Genomic DNA, 16,701 nt, shown 5'->3' with positions numbered 1-16,701 from the left:
GAGTAGCTTATATTTATGACTGTAACTACTCTTTTGTTTTGATTTTTAATTTACACAGTGAAGAATGCAACACCAACGGGTCTGTTCTGTCAGCCGTGGTTTGGGCACTGTTAACTTCCTAGTGGTATAATATTTCTACCCTAAGCCCAGGTGTTGTGGTGCTGGTCCTACCTTCTGGTGGTACTGCTCTGATGGGCATAGTTGGGATCGGAACTCTGGAGTCGGGGATATCTGTAAGGGAACATAAAATAATAAGCATAGAAGGACTAAGAACACAGCTATTTAGACAATTAAGATATGTTTGATCATCACGCATTTCCAACAACAGAATCTAATATACAGATACAAAGATATTAGGACTCTTTGGTCTGCAACCACACAATTTTATTTCTGGCTAAAATTTCTATGGCCATAACAATCAGCATGATACTAGGTATCAGCTGAATGAGGCTTTATCTCTAATTTCCCAAACTCACAAAGCCAAACCTCTTTATTATTTTACTGAAAATAATTTTACTGAATAATATTTTTACTAAATAATATTTTACTGAATAGAGAAATAATATTTTTTATAAGTATTGGTTTGGCTTTTTGTCATTTTCAAACTTACACCGTATTATGAACAAGGATTGATTTAAAAAAACGAAAAACTTACCAGGAGGCTTCAGTTCAAGTTTGATTTCTATAAAAGACAAAAAAGTGATATTTTTGTATTTATAATTGTATTGGCAGGCTACTTTGTTTCAAAGGTTGCAATGTGGCTTTAATTGGGTGTTTTCTGACCTTTAGTTGTTAAGTACAGCTCTGCTGTGCTTCTCGCTTCGCCTCTGGGCTCTAGCCGAGCAATTACTGAATAGACACCTAAGGAAAAACATCACAGAACCTTTATTTTCTGCAATGTTTGCATAAAAGTTCCTTGTCTAAATATATGAATGTGTTTATCTCTTTTTTCGGAAAGTATTCTATATAGAATTACAGAATCCCCACTCCCCAGTGAGTAAAAATAGAAAAAACAGATGAGGGTTAAATGATATTTTCACTGGGCAACTGTGACATGTTACCTTCGTCGTCTGGCGTCACGTTGTGGATGGTCATATAGTGGCAGCGACCATCATTCCTAAAGTTGTATTTCTGGCTCTCGGTCAGTTCTGTTGGTCCTTTGTACCATGTGACAATGGCGTCGTCAAAGGAGACTTCGCACTCAAAGGTGGCCGACTGATGCTCACTCACCACGATGTTCTGTATGCGCCTCGTAAACTGAATTGGTTCAGCTGTTTAAATACAAAGAGGCTTCAACGTTAGAATGTATAAAGGAAATGTCTTCTACTGCATCTTCCCCTCAGATATTTAAAGTCTCCATCTTTTACCCAATTGGATAACAAACAAAAAGGTAAAAATGCAAAACAAAAATACTCTTCTCCTTGCATCAGTAACAAGAGCTTATCCCAATACCATCCTGTATTCCTGCAGGATCAATGGAGGACAACGTAAAGGAACCGCTGAGAGTTCTCAAGATAGTTAGATAAAAGCAGTATTAAAGGGTGCGGTGGCACAGTGGTTAAGAGCTTGGCTGCTAACCAAAAGGTGAGCAGTGTGAATCTACCAGCCGCTCCTTGGGAATCCTATGGGGCAGTTCAACTCTGTTCTATAGGGTCACTATGAGTCCGAATTGACTCGATGACAAAGGGGTTAGTTTTTTGGTATAGCCCAAAGGTCAAAATAAACGAAAAAAAAAAAAAAAAAAGCTAGTGAAATAGGGGGTTCATAATAAAGGGAACATAAACTTAATTTTACTCAATTTACTCCGAAAATTCTTTTTTGCCTCAGTGAAATAATTTTTGCTATTCAGGATCTAAAATTGCTTATTATCCAATATGTATAAGTTTCACTGTCAAATAATTTCAAACTCAGTGGGAAATCTGCACTTTTAAGTGTCAATGGAGTCATTTGAAGAGCTCTGAAACCTGCTTTCTAGGTGCATGCGGACACCCAGGAAGGAGTCAACCCGCTGTGGATGGCAGGGGTGTTTCTGGGAGGATGGGCTAGAGTGGAGGATCCTCTTGCAAAATTTTGTATGTCTGGAATTAAATGTATAACAGCATCATGAATATCTTAGAAATAATATGTAGTCTAGTGAGCTTTGTTTTTGAAGAATCATGTTAAAATACACAGTTATTTTAAAAATGATTAGCACTTTCAAATGGACCTTTTAATTTGAAAACCATTTTAAAATTTGTGAACTTTAAAATATGAGCAGGCATTGATAGTCATTGTAAAGTTAAGTTAGAGAAGTTGAAATGCTATGTATATAAGAAATCATATATTTGTGTTTCAACAACGAAAAATAGACACTAATAACCAGAAGTAGATGTTATCATTACAGCCAAAATTTTGCTTAACACACTCCAAGGAGGTCTTAGGAAAATGCATACAATCAAATGATTAGGAAATTAATGTCCTTACTCCTTAATTCCCAGATTCCACTTTACTTCAAAGATTCAGAATGTTGGAATCTTTAAATACAAAGAGGGTTCAAAGTTAGAATGTGTAAAGAGAAATTTCTTCTCAAATGAAATAATTATTTTTGAAGATCGTGTATGTCATTAATTTTATCTATAAAATTCCATATGGACAAAATCAGATTAATTCTATAAATGAAATATCAGCTCCTAGCCAAAATCCTCTAGATTTACAACCATAAGATCTGGCCCTTTCCAAGATTTCTGTCTAGGAATCAGACTCATAGATGGGAGAAGTATGGAACTTAGACTTTAAGCAGAAATGACTCTTAGAAAGTTATGTCTTAATTTAGGTTTCAATCTGCTTCTAGTCAAAAAGACTGATGCAGAAGAACTGGCGCTTATTTTAATGTTTTCCTTTTCGATTTCTTATGAATTTGGAGATGACTGAACGCTATGAGGATTTGTGTTGGGGAATGAGAACACATAAGCAGGCTGGGATGTGCTTGATGTCAGGGCTGCAGAGGTCCCGTGTAACGTTGGCCATGGACCTGTGCTCCACACACTGATTCCCACCATAGTCTTTCACTCACCTTCAATTCTGAGCTCTGCCGAAGTTTCCAGGTCTTCATGTTTGCAGGTGTACTGACCCTGGTCTTCTGCTCGAACATCTGCAATGGTCAGTTTATGGACCTTGTGTTCCACTTCTGTTTTATATCTTCCTTGGGGTTTAAGGATTCTGCCATTTCTGAACCATTCAGATTTGACATTTGGCACAGAAAACTGGCAAGTCATGGTGCAAGTCTGGCCTTCTTTTAAAGTAACATCCTGAAGATGCCGTTCCCAAGCAGGCTCTGCTCATATGAGATAATACATAGTTTGTTTAATATCACATGCAGATACAGTCAACAGTAAATTAGCCTCACAGGCTTTTTATGAACCTTAACTTACCAATTACAGTTAGTTTAGCACTAGCAATGTGTGGTCCACAAACCAATCTGTAATTGCCCTGATCTTTAAGCTGACAATTTTTGACTCGGAGTGTATGTCGGTCACCGTCAATGAGTATTTCAAACTTATCACTGGGTTCCAGTTTTTCAGTCCCTTTGTACCATGAAAGCTTGATTTCTGGGTAATTAATCTTAATGTCAATTTCAAAGATGGCATCATTGTCTTTCAAAACTGTCTGGTTTTCGATATCCTTGATCAGAGTGACAGGCTAGGAGAATAAAGAATTAAAAAACCAGGTTAGCCACTCCTTCTCTTACAGTTTTCTAATAACTGGTTCACTTTATTATCTTTATAATTCATTTACCTCTGTTTGTGATAGCCTTTGCTGAATAAATGATACAAGTTCCTCAAATTCCTTTTCTTCCTTTTCTGACTTCTCTATTTCCTCAATTTCCTGGGGAGAAAAAAAAAAGTATTAAACATGAAACACATTTTGAATGAGAAGATGCATGATTATGTTAAAGTTTCATTGCTGATGCTGCTTAAATTATATAAAGTGATCCAACACAACTGTAGGAGTCTGAAAATTCAAAGGGCATAGGTGTACGAGATGTTCCAAATGTGAATTTGCAGATCATACCAATCTATGTGTTTCTTCTCCTTGACTTTGCTTTAGCAGTTCAAACGCTTGAAGAAGACCCCGGAAGTCAGTGATTCCATACATGCGGGCATATTTTTCATATTCTTTAGGATCAACATTTTTGAGAAGTTCCAGGATATCAATTTCTTCTTCTTCTCCAGGTCCTTTCTTTAAGACTGGAGTCCTGAATGGGGGGAAAAAAAAATTAACATACATCATTGGTCTTCTACTGATTTTGAATTGTCTATCATCATTGAACAATTACAAATGTCACTAAGTTTTTTTTTTCCATGAAGAAACAGTTCTGTGTTATTTATTCAAGAAAAATGAATTTTAATGTTAACTGAAGGAATAAAAAATGGGGGTTTTGAGATGGAGTGAATTAATATTGGACCGCTGTTACAAGGCATAAAAATTGGATCATAGAGTTTAAGAAAAGAAAGGAAAATAGGAACATTTCTGAAGACTTTTCAGTCAGAGAGCCTAATAAAAGAATTAATATAAAGAAAAATAATAATGGTAATAGAAAACTTTAATAAGTGATAAATATTATATGTCCTGGAACAGATATGTGAAAATTAAATGTCGATTAATGCAATAATTACATTGAAACATAAACTGTCTTGAAATTACTGGTAATTAGGCAAAATGGTGAAAACTATTCATAGCATAAAAAAATTACATATGGAAACAAAAACTTCATACCTAGACACACAAGGAATAATCAGTCTTTTCTATAGGCCATTCCCTTTTGTTTAAAATCTTAGTAAAAATTAGCCTTATTGTTAAAACTTTCTCATGATTATTTGACCTAATGAACCATTAACTTTCATCCAGAGGTTGCACACTTGGTTATCTATTTTTGTTACAATGTCTCTGCATATGTTCCTTAACAATCTGAATCTTGCACGGGAATCTCCTGGAGGAGGTTCATGTCTTTTGAAAGGCCCCTTTTTTGAATGGAAAATTCATGTGTTATTTTTTTAAACTGAAACTTACTTTTTTAGCATTGCTCTCAGATCTCCTTCAATTTTCTCTTGTTTCTTCCTTTCATCCACCTGTAGGTTAACATTACTTTCAATTTCACCATGCTTGTTAAATGCAACACATCTGTATAATCCAGAATCTGTTTTTGTGGTATCTCTAATTTCCAGCTTTGCTTCATCCCCTTTCTGGTGGATAAAAACGCGACCCCCTTGGTTCAGTTGTCTCCATTTCCCCTTTGTCCATTTAACGTTTGGGATTGGATCACCTCCAACTTTTGCAATGAATGTTGCAGTGGTTTCTAGGAAATAATGAAAACAAGTGAATAAAAAAAATAATTCTCCAAAATTAGTTCTTCTGAAATTTGTAAAAGATTCCAAATAGAAGAAGATACACTTTTCGCGAAGTACTTACTTTCTACAACTCTAATACTCTGAGGTTCTGATACAAAGAAGAGTCTTCCATCTATGGCTGCCTTCTTGGCTACTGGGACCGCAGCTGGTTTGTCTGAAAAATATATTTACATGTTTTGTTATTACAGTTACCTTAAAATTATGGTAAATATGTTGCTATGTAAAATAAATTATAGGAGCTTGTCACTGTCACTAATTGCACGTACTCTAGGGCTCACTATCAGGGTAGATTACAGACGATAAAACAGCTTCATAGAAATGTATACTAGTGATTGCTATCACAGGCTGGGCTATAATCATATAGGAGTATCAAATCTTGTATTTCTAGACTTTACTGCATAGATTTCCTCCAGGGAAATGATACCAGGCTACCTTGTATCACATTATTACAGCACTAATTTTGAACTTCACTAATTATACCTTCTTGGATATGATAAAAACAGGTTCAAGAAATATAATGGCGAACATATAGTAAATTTAGGAAATCTGTGTTTTTTTTTTCTCATTAAATTATCTAATACTTTAATTAAAACAAGGAGGCTACAAATTGAAAATGAGCAATGATTGATGTTTCAAAATGTTGCATTCCATTCTTATTTAAATTATAATAAAATAAACACAAGCAGTGGTTGGCTTGATCTGAAAAATACTTTTTTAGGTATCTGTACCTTTAATGGCCACTTTTGCTTTGGACGTGTCACTTCCAGCCACATTTGAAGCTTTGCATACGTAATCTCCCGAATCTGCTTTAGCCACATCCTTGAGTTCCAGCACAGCTGTTCTGTTAGCAAAGCTGAAGATGCATTTGTCTGACGGCTTTATTTCCCTGCCAGCCTTCAACCACTGGATCCTAATTGGCTCGGACCCCTGGACATGGCAGGTCAGCTGCACGAATTCTCCTTCACTTGCTGTTACTGAGGTAAGGTGCTGATCAAACACCGGAGGCTTCTTAGGTTCTGGAATTGGAAAGGTATTTTAATGAGGAGCACTAAAGCAAAAAACAGTATTAAATTCCAGGAAATGAACAAGCACTGAGCCAGTGTTGCTTCTAACAGGTAACACTGGCTGCTGCAGTAGAATGGAATGATGTGCTGCCTGGCTTATTCCTCTCTGGAGGCAACAGTTAACATTTGTTGGATTTAAAAAAAAAAAAAGAGAGAGATAAAGGCTTAAAAACAAGCAAGGAACAGATGCCATTCTGTCTACAAATCACCCAAGCATCTGTGTCCTGTTTAAGTGCTGCAGATACTGCACCGGCAGTTCCCATTAACTTCTGTGCCATGTAGCATACTATTGATTCTCTCAAACCTGTGCACAGCTACATTTTTGCTGAAACCTAAAACTGAAGGGCTTATCGGGAAATTCTGCTGATCTATAGTGGCAATGATTGCTGTCCTCTGGAAAAGAAAGCTAACACTTTAGTAATCCCTGAGTTTATATCTTAATATGTTATTTTCTCTGGTACTCATTTTTACCTATTAAATGCAGCTACAGTAGCACTTAAAAACCGAAGTCTAGCTGAAAGGAATTAGAAGCTGAAGCTCACTCTTCAACTGAAAACCAATGAAGGCTTGAGTAACATAGTAACATGAGAGGAAGGCCGTGTGCAGCTTGGTGTTATGTGATGATTTTCTTCAATTGTTCTGTGCCCTATATATCAGAAGAATAAGGCCAATATTTGGAATTGCGAAGATTAAAACTTTGATGTCTACTGTCTTTGGAATTCTATAGATAGATAAGCAGTCTCAAAATTCTAAAGGAAACATTTATCCACTCAATGGCAAAACCACCATGACTGTAAATCATGACTTTAAGCCACTGCTAAGCATACTTTTTTCATTATACTAAATGCTTTTTAAAACTAAACTCATCTAAGTTCTATTAAATGAATGATCAAGATTTGAATTTTAAAACAACTCAGCGGTATTAATCTATTAGTATTAGCAGTTTGGTGTGGCCAAGTAGATCATGAGAGTTGGTAATTAATTCCAAACTCTTCTAGGAGGCTGGTTTATAAAGTTATTTTAATGAATCTGTAGCATAATTATCTGGATGAAGCCATTATGGTTAGAGAATCAGATAAAGAAGATCTCCTTAAACAACACAGTCTATTTCTCTGCCTCAACTATGACTGTGTATTTAAAAACATCTTCCATAGTGGTATGCAACATCACCTTTCCATTCATCTTATTCCTTTTGAGCAAATTTTACCCTTTTGTCTGGGCTTAATATTCATTTGCAAACCAAAAGCTTTGGGCAGTAATTATTTAAATATCATTTTTGAGAAATATACTTAGAAAAAGGAATGCTACGTAACTGGTAATAAGCAGAGTTAGCACAGTATTTAACAATGAATAATTGTAAACATTTTCAAAACAAATGTGCTCTATAAAAAACATGTAAGTTGCTTATTCATGCAGTCTAAAGTAGACTTAGACTTCTAACTACTTGAGAGAATTCTGGAATATAATTTGGAAGGTAAGATTTTAGTCCATTTATTAAGTGATATCTACTTTGCTGGGGCATGTAATTAAATTACAATAGATGTTTTTAGTAAATACATATGGACTCCATGGCAAAGCAATTAAATCAAGTATACTTATAAATGTTATAACTTACTTCATCAAGATGTAAGGACAAAGGCACATAGTTATTTAATAGGCAGTGAGGAGACAGACAAAAGGCTAGTGGCTGAGAAAATTACTAACCTTTGATGACAATGGAAGATGTACACAGAGCAGAACCTGCATCATTTGACACCTTGCAGGTGTACAAACCAGCATCGGCCATGCCTGCTTTCCTTACTTGCAGCAGTAATGCATTGTTTTTGAATGTTATTTCACAGTTAGAAGTTGGGTGTATCTCCACATTGTTTCTATACCAAGCAACAGTTATAGGCTGGGAACCAGCAACACGCCCCTCAAGCTTGAAAGAATTCCCTTCTGTTTCTTCTACTGTTTCTGAGAGTTTTTTAGTGAAACTTGGTGGGATCAGCCGCTCTGTAAGAAAGTACGAGGACATATGAAGTGGAATCTAGAAACGCCTTGTTAACATGAGGCTTTTCAAGAAAAAGAAATCATATTTTTCATTAAAAGTGAATGCTAACTAACTCAACATAGTTTATCAGGGTATGTCCCAAAATACTCCAGCCCCTTCCATAAGCTTATTCTAAATCATTCTCTGACTTAATGAAGTGAGTGATAAGAATAATTCATAACCATTTATAGAATCAGAAATTTGTAAAGGGATATGGTTTTAGAGTTCTGTATGATATATAAAGTTTTAGAAAATTGCAGTTTAAAACAAAGTCACTCTTTTTCTCCAAAGGAACTTATTTCTTTCTAAATATCTTTGTCATTTAAAAAACATTGTCCTGGATTTCGTCTGTGATAATAAAAACTGGATCCTTAGGATATAATATAAAATGATGACACTTTGTTGTCTCAGACACAAAAGAAACGATACCTTTTATATTAAGCTGAGCAGAGCAGGAGTCTTTTCCCACTTCATTTACAGCGTAGCAGGAATATTGTCCAGAGTCTCCTTTGTCAACTTTCAGGATTGTCAAGTGGGCACTGTTTTCCAGATAACTAATCTGGTAGTTTCCACCACTTCGTATCTCTCTGTTATCTTTGGCCCAGATGACCTTTATCGGTTGTGTTCCAGTAACGTGGCACTCAAAGTCAGCACTTTCTCCCGCCAGAGCATCCACAGGGGCCAGGGGGATGTCAAAGAAAGGTGGGTTCTTTCCCTCTAAGAGTATAGCAGAAACGCAAGTTTTCAGGCTTCATACTCTGAACCACCCAGTTTATGGAAATTGTGATACTATGTTTTCTCTCTAACTAATTTTGTTATTGATTATAAAAATTTTAATTACAGAAATAGGAAGGAGTTTAAGAATCCACAAACCTGTAAGAATGAGTCTGGCACTAGAAGAAGCAGAGCCTATAGGATTTGTAGCTGTGCAAGAATACTGGCCTGCAAGGCTCCGATCTGTTTTAAAAATATTGAGAGTGGCCACATTATCTAAAAATGATGTCTGTATGTTGGGGCCATCTTTCAAGGGCCTGCCATCTTTATACCAAGACACTGAGATAGGCTCTGATCCACGTATGGCACATTCAAAAACAACTGGCAATCCAACTGTTTCTTGAACATCTCTCAATTGTCGAGAAAATGATGGTGGAAGTTTTTGCTCTGTAGGAACAGGGTTAATAATGAATACTTCTGGTCATTTTTAAATTACTGAATATTTTCCTCACAATTACTGTTCTATAAAATCTGTTGCTGTCGAGTCAATCTCAACTCATAGCAACCTTATAGGCCAGAGTAGAACTGGTCCATAGGGTTTCCAAGGCTGTAAATCTTTATGGAAGCAGACTATCACATCTTTTTCCCACGGAGTGGCTGGCGGGTTTGAATCGCTGACCTTTTGGTTAGCAGCATATCAGAATCTGTGAACATATCTTAAATTCACTTGGAGACAAAGCAAAGCATATAGACTTTTGGAGTGGAAGTTTCACTCTGAGGCCACCCTAAAGCAGAGTAAGTACAAAGCTCTGTAAGCCAGTAGAGAAATTGATTGGCTTAAGGTATGTCTCCAGGTGTGCAGTTGATTCTCCTTTTTAAGACAGCCTTCTAACAATTTAACTTAAGACACTCATGGGGTGGGATTTTTAAAACAAGGTCGCTTATTTTTCTAAAAGACTTAATTATGGAGACAAATGTACGTGACCTTTCCAACTGAAGATTTAGTCATCTTGCCTCTCTCTCTGTAAAAACTATCAAAAAGGGTAAGTAGCTAAGTATAGATGGAATAACTTAAGTAGAATATTCAACATTTGCAAAAAATTTTCCTGGAACAAAGGTCTTCACTGATACTTTAAATCTAGCTCAAAATCCACACAAATTCATTCACTTTTAAAATATTGCAGTCACCTTGAACAGTGAGGAAAGTTGATGAAGAAACTTCTCCCACACTGTTTTCGGCTCTGCAGATATATTCTCCACTGTCATTACTGTCAACCTGGTTGAAAACCAGTGTAGCCACATTGTTTCTAAAGTGCATTTTGTAGGTATCAGTGGGTCTCAGTTTTGTATCTCCTTTATACCAGGATACCGCAATTTCAGGGGTTCCAGCAAGTTGGCATTGCAAAGAGGCAGAATCTCCAACGGTCACCTTAACAGGCTCCAACTGCTTGACAAAATACGGTGGTTCTGTAGCATCAAAAAAGACAATCAGTAATAGAAGGGACGTGCCAGGATTGATTACTTGTATAAAAAGATACGCATGTGCAATCATAACAAACCTAGTATCAATATTTGTGCTGAACAAGAATCTTTTCCAGAAGCATTTTCAATGTAGCAGTTGTATTGTCCTGCATCCTCTACCATGGTGCTTGGGATTTCCAGGATTGCAGATTTTTCAGTTGTGGTGATAGTACATCTCTGAGAAGGAATTATATTTATGCCATTTTTCTTCCATGTGACTGAAACAGGTGGAGTTCCAGTGTATGTGCCTTCTAGGATCAAGGGTTTCCCTTTCTCTATGCTGTAATCATTGAGCCTCTTGACAAACTTCGCTGGGGCTGCACAAAACAAATCGCAAGGATGAATTCAAACATGCAAACACCCAGTTACAGATACAACAAATTAGCTTATGTATGTAAATTACAAAAATTTGGAATAGCAGTCAAACGAACCTTTTACATAGAGATGTGCTGTACAAGAAGCCTTGCCAGCTTCGTTACTAACTATGCAGGTGTACTCTCCACTTAGTGATGTATCTACATCAAACAACTCCAGCTCAGCAACTGACTCCTCCAAAGACACATTACATCTATCTCCTGGTACTAGCTCACTGCTGCCCTTGAACCAGCTGACACTGAAGGGAGGTGTTCCTTTTATGATGCTTGTGAAAGTTACATTTGTCCCAGTTAAAACATCCATGGAATCAGGTTTCTGAACAAAAGATGGTGGTTCTAAACACAAAGGCACATACCAGAAAAAGTTCAGTATTTGTGAATTGTGACAATAGAAATGCTTAATAAATTATGAAATGCACTTTTCTAATCTATATTTTTCGCTGACCTCTCACAGTCAGAGATGCACCACATTCGTCAGAACCAGCCACATTAGTAGCGACACACGTGTAGTAGCCAGCATCTGATTCTTCCAGCACGTTTACAGTTAAAGCACATGTGTTATCGGTCAGAGTGGCCTGGTATTTTCTTCCACTGCTGATCTCATTTCCTTCATGGAACCAGGAGACAGAGATTGGGGGTGATCCATAGACTTTGCACTCCATCACAACTGAGGAACCAGAAAGACCACTGGTCTCCTTCAATTTTCTTGTGAATGCAGGAGGTACAATTCGGTCTAAATGTCATAAAAAGCACATAAAAAAGGGACAACAGTTATAAAGTGATTTGAAAGATAATTATTATCTTTTTGATGAAATATCCCTAGATTCATTTGGCTCCTTTGCAAGGACACCAAAGAATTCCCTATGGGTTCCTATAATCAAAAGCCTAGAGAATGGGCAAGACGTGCTATTTGACTTCTTAAGGATTTTGGTTTCTCTTTGCTGTGATCATTATACGGTGAATTACTACAGCACAAGTGAAAGTAGAAGACCACCATAACCTTATCCAGGGCTTACGTTTTATTCTTACCACCCTGAATTGAGGGAATTCTTCCAAAAGAAAGGGAAACAACATTCGGACTGGATTTTCTTCTAATTTCACAGGTATGTTACACCCCTGATTTTGCTGATTCATAGGGTGTCAAACTCACGTTAGGCTGTAGAAGATGGAGTTTTCCTTACATGTATGTGTAAATCAGAATCTACCTTATTATATTGATGGAACAAAAGCCCAACCAACCAACCTGAAACTTGAACAGAGGCTGTGCAGCTGTCTTTGCCAACAGGGTTTTGCACCTCAAAACTGTATACCCCACTGTCATTAGGGGTTACGCTGATAATCTTAAGGCCTGATACTTTGTTGAAGAAGCTTATTTTGTATTTGCTGTCACTCATCAGTTCTTTCCCATCCTTAAACCACTTAGTACTGAGTTCTGGTGTTCCGGTTACTATACACTCCAGGGTACAGGTATCTCCTGAAGTCACACTTATGGATTCCGGCTTTTCCACAATTGCTGCAGGCTCTGAAATGAGGTGGGATTCACATCCACATTTTAAAATCAAGTCAAAAAATTAAAGAAAACACAGACACTGACACGTGTGTATCTCATATTCATGGTAACATCATTTTGTACTAACCAAGAATAGATAGTGTGGCAGAGCACTCCTGCATTCCAGCATCGTTTCTGATCTGACAGGTGTATTTTCCTGCATTGCCTGGTTCTGCTCTTGAGAACTGTAAGGTTGCAATGTTTTCTGAATAAGAAATCCATATGTTGTCACTTTCTCTAACGATTTCCCCCTTATCTTTGAACCATGTCACAGAAATTGGCTCAGCGCCTTCAATAGTAGTCTGCAGCTGAACTTCTTTATCAACAATAGTAGAAATGTCACTAAGCGTCTTCAAAAATCTGGGTGGTGCTGATGAAAAAGAGGCAAACCAGGGTTTTAAAATGCATGTAACTAATCATATTTCCCTCAAATCACAAACACTAAGCCTTAAAGTAGTGATGATGTATCATTTCCATTTCTTAAATAAGAGGCACTGTTGTTGGATGGGAAACCCTGGTGGTACAGTGGTTAAGTGCTATGGCTACTAACCAAAAGGTCAGCAGTTAAAATCCACCAGGCACTCCTTCGAAACTCTATGGGGCAGTTCTACTCTGTCCTATAGGGTCACTATGAGTTGGAATCGACTCAATAGCAATGGATTGGTTTTGGTTGCTGGATGGGAGTAGGGACACGTTAGGGTTTGTATTAAGCAGAAAGAGTTAAATCTTGTTTTATCCTAACTCCAACTTTCTAAACTCAATCAAAATCTATCAGCAAAATTGACTAAGGATATTCGGTTGGATTTGAGGTAAAATAGGAAGCATACCAAACATAAAAGAAAAATGTAGAAGAGACTGCTAATTATGTAGGACTGTAGGAGGTGACAGACTACTAAAATTAGAGGAAAAACAGTAAACATAAGAGAATGAAGTTAATCTAACCTCTCAGAGTGATAGAACCAATGCAAGTGTCAGTCCCCACATCGTTTATGGCTTTACACTGATATTCCCCGATGTCTGCAGCATCAACATGCAGGATGTGAATACTCGTAAGGAAGTTTTCAGACATTATCTTGTACTTCTTGCCACTTCTAAGTTCTCTCTTGTCTTTATGCCAAGAAACTTGAAATGGAGGAGTACCCTGAAGCTCACATTCAAGGTGAACATCAGCTCCTTTCAGTGTCTCAATAGGATGAGGTTTTTTGCTGAAAATGGGTGGTTCTAAAATTATAAGGTAATTTAGTTAAAAAAAAAAAAAAGGAAAATTAGGATGTATTCTGTAAGTATATAGGTATAAGTAAGAATCAATTTTCTATTTTGTCATGGAGAGAAAAAAACATTACTTTCATTTTTTAAAAATCATTCTTTAACAATTTTAAGACTTTTTTTTTAGTTTAAGACATTTTTGACAATTTTAAGACACTTTAGTAATGGAGAGGCAAATGGGAAAGGAAAAGGATAACTAGAGAAGTGGCTAATCCAAAGAACACAAAGAAAGAGTGCGAAGTGACTGACCTTTAACTTTTAGGGAGGTGCTGCTGCTTGCACTGCCTGCTGTATTGTGGGCCTCACATGTGTAGTCTCCACTGTCCTCAACACTGAGATTGTACATTTCCAACACCGCCACTGAGTCAACAAACGACATTCTGACTTTACTACTCTCTTGAAGTTCAGTCTCTTCTTTGTACCATAAAACTTTAATTTCTGGAGACCCGCCTATTTTGCATTCGTATCTCGTGTATTCATCCTGTTTCACAATTCTTGAAGGTTCTAGCTTCTTAATGAATCTGGGTGGTTCTACGGAACCAAGAGGGAAAACACAGGTTAAGGGATGGAAAAGACACACATAACTTAAGACAAAGTGAAACGAGGAATCTCTGTCAAACAGAGAGGCCTGTAAGTCTGGAAAACAAATTCATTTGATGCCATTTCAAGGATGAATAGTTAAATGAAACCCAAATAGTAAATCTCTAAACTAGAATACATTTATTTTTGAAAGCATCCACATCAGGTACTATTGTAAGGGGAGAAAGAAAAGACATTAATCCCTATTGTGCAGCCCTGTTTCCAGCCAAAGTGTCACTTCTCTAGTGCCAAGACAGAGGCAAGAGCTTCTGAGGGTCCACAGGGAATGAGAGAGTCTGATTACTCTCCTATATGTAAACTACTGGAGGACTATTTCCTATGGTTGCAGTGATGACAATTATCTACCATGAAGAGCTGGAATAGCAAAATTGGGCCAGATATCTTAATATTTTCTTTTATAGCCCTTAAATAGGTATTTCATCAGCCTTCATAATTTCCCCTTGAAGTGGGTGAGAGCAATGCTTTCTTCATTAACTGAAGCAAAAAAAAAAATCAGGCTTAGGGAGATAAAAGTAATTAGCTATATGTCACATAGTAAATGGGATGCTAAACCTAATTCTAGTCTAATTTCAAGGTATTTATAAACCATTGCAACAAAAACCCTTAAAAATGCCATAATGGGTTAGACCAGTTGTCCATTGAGTTTAGACTCAATTTCTTACTATAGCAATCATGAACGTGCTAGAAAGACAAGGTTGCTTTCCACGGTGTGAGCTTCAGAAAGAATATTGATATATTCAGCAGTCCCCTGCCTTCCAGTATTATTTAAGTAGGGCTTTTTTTACTGGGTTGCTATCCCTGGTGGCACAGTAGTTAAGAGCTCAGGCTGCTAACCAAAAGGTTGGCAGTTCAAATCTACCATCTCCTCCTTTGAAACCCTATAGGGCAGTTCTACTCAGTCTTACAGTGTAGTTATGAGTCCGAATTGACTCAATGGCAACGAGTTGTTGTAATGGGTAGTGGAAAACAAGAAGCTGACCTTAATTAGTTACTTAATTAATCTGGGCTCTTCCTGAAGGGTTAGTTTGTAGCTCTACTGTCCCTCAGAGGGACAAAATCCATTCATTTTCTAACTCCTGGGGAAAATCAGTCATTTGACATAACTTCTTTTGTCTGTCTTAGGATAACTCCTCTCAAACTTGGATTTTCTTAGAATTCTGTAAAAAGTTTATTTTCACTCTCTCTTTAGTCTCTATTTTTAGCCATTAAAAACATTCCCTTTCAGTCTTCGTCTTCCTAGTTTAAAAATTCTTTTTAAGAAAAATGTTTTAATTGTTCCTGTTTGGAAGACCCTTGATCCCTTTGATCATTTCTCATCACTAGACCATGGTCCTTCCTTTAAATATAACTTTCAAGCACATCCACCCTCCTATATTTTAAGATACTGAAAATATAAAAGAGAGAACTTGCTACTTCATTCTAACAAGTACCTTGTACACCCAGTTGGGCATAACAAGAATCTTTTCCAGCGACGTTACTTGCATAGCAAGTGTACTGCCCAGCATCGCCTTTGCCTACTTTGAGAACTGTCAGAGTGGCAGTATTTTCAACCAAAGTCATCTTGTAGTTGCCTCCAGGGCGAATCTCTCGGTTATCTTTGGCCCAGGTGATTTTGATTGGAGCAGTTCCAGTTACATGGCATTTAAAAGAACCACTTTCTCCAAGAGCAAGATCTACTGATACAGGCTTCAGATCAAAGAAAGGAGGCACTTCATGTTCTAAAAAGAATGAAGACCAACATGGTGATTTGAGTTTCCATGTTCCCAGACAGAAACTAAATGGCACCAGTCCTTTGATGGCCCAGAGCAGTGAAGCTGGTTTATATTTAAAGAGGGAAAGTGATAAACTACTCACCTAAGAGAATGAGCTTGGCACTGGATGAAGCAGTCCCAAAAGAATTAGAAGCTGAACAATTGTACTGACCAACATGGCTCTGGTCAGTTTGCAAAATCTGAAGAGTTGCTACATTACGAACAAAAGATGTTTGCAAATTAGAGTCATCTTTCAAAAGTACCCCATCCTTGTACCAAGACACTTGAAGAGGTTCTGAGCCATTGATGCGACATTCAAATGCAACTGGGAAGCCAAGAATCTCCTGAACATCCTTCAGTTTTCTTGCAAAGGAAGGTGGAAGTTTGCGCTCTGTAAAGAAGTTACAGATAATCCTTATTTACAAGAGAGCAAACACCCACAA

At 37.2% G+C, this 16,701-nt stretch overlaps 1 protein-coding gene across 1 annotated transcript in view; it reads right to left on the bottom strand.

The window, feature by feature from the left end:
• Positions 1-16,701, bottom strand: part of TTN (titin) — a 273,379-nt gene that overhangs the window by 169,259 nt on the left and 87,419 nt on the right. Inside the window, exons 85-108 of the mRNA XM_064287443.1 lie at positions 16,362-16,649; positions 15,938-16,225; positions 14,157-14,438; positions 13,584-13,862; positions 12,730-13,011; positions 12,336-12,614; positions 11,538-11,825; positions 11,150-11,428; positions 10,757-11,035; positions 10,386-10,664; positions 9,357-9,644; positions 8,913-9,200; positions 8,156-8,446; positions 6,116-6,403; positions 5,449-5,541; positions 5,050-5,335; positions 4,051-4,234; positions 3,775-3,864; positions 3,411-3,678; positions 3,053-3,313; positions 1,062-1,271; positions 784-861; positions 656-682; positions 172-231 (exon numbers count right to left, since the gene is read on the bottom strand). Coding sequence (XP_064143513.1) covers positions 172-231; positions 656-682; positions 784-861; positions 1,062-1,271; positions 3,053-3,313; positions 3,411-3,678; positions 3,775-3,864; positions 4,051-4,234; positions 5,050-5,335; positions 5,449-5,541; positions 6,116-6,403; positions 8,156-8,446; positions 8,913-9,200; positions 9,357-9,644; positions 10,386-10,664; positions 10,757-11,035; positions 11,150-11,428; positions 11,538-11,825; positions 12,336-12,614; positions 12,730-13,011; positions 13,584-13,862; positions 14,157-14,438; positions 15,938-16,225; positions 16,362-16,649 — 5,535 coding nt within the window. The remainder of the gene's footprint in view (positions 1-171; positions 232-655; positions 683-783; positions 862-1,061; positions 1,272-3,052; positions 3,314-3,410; positions 3,679-3,774; positions 3,865-4,050; positions 4,235-5,049; positions 5,336-5,448; positions 5,542-6,115; positions 6,404-8,155; positions 8,447-8,912; positions 9,201-9,356; positions 9,645-10,385; positions 10,665-10,756; positions 11,036-11,149; positions 11,429-11,537; positions 11,826-12,335; positions 12,615-12,729; positions 13,012-13,583; positions 13,863-14,156; positions 14,439-15,937; positions 16,226-16,361; positions 16,650-16,701) is intronic.

This window comes from Loxodonta africana, chromosome 6, assembly GCF_030014295.1.
Source record: "Loxodonta africana isolate mLoxAfr1 chromosome 6, mLoxAfr1.hap2, whole genome shotgun sequence".
Classification (NCBI taxonomy): Eukaryota; Metazoa; Chordata; class Mammalia; order Proboscidea; family Elephantidae; genus Loxodonta; species Loxodonta africana.
This window is presented reverse-complemented; position numbering and strand designations above follow the sequence as displayed.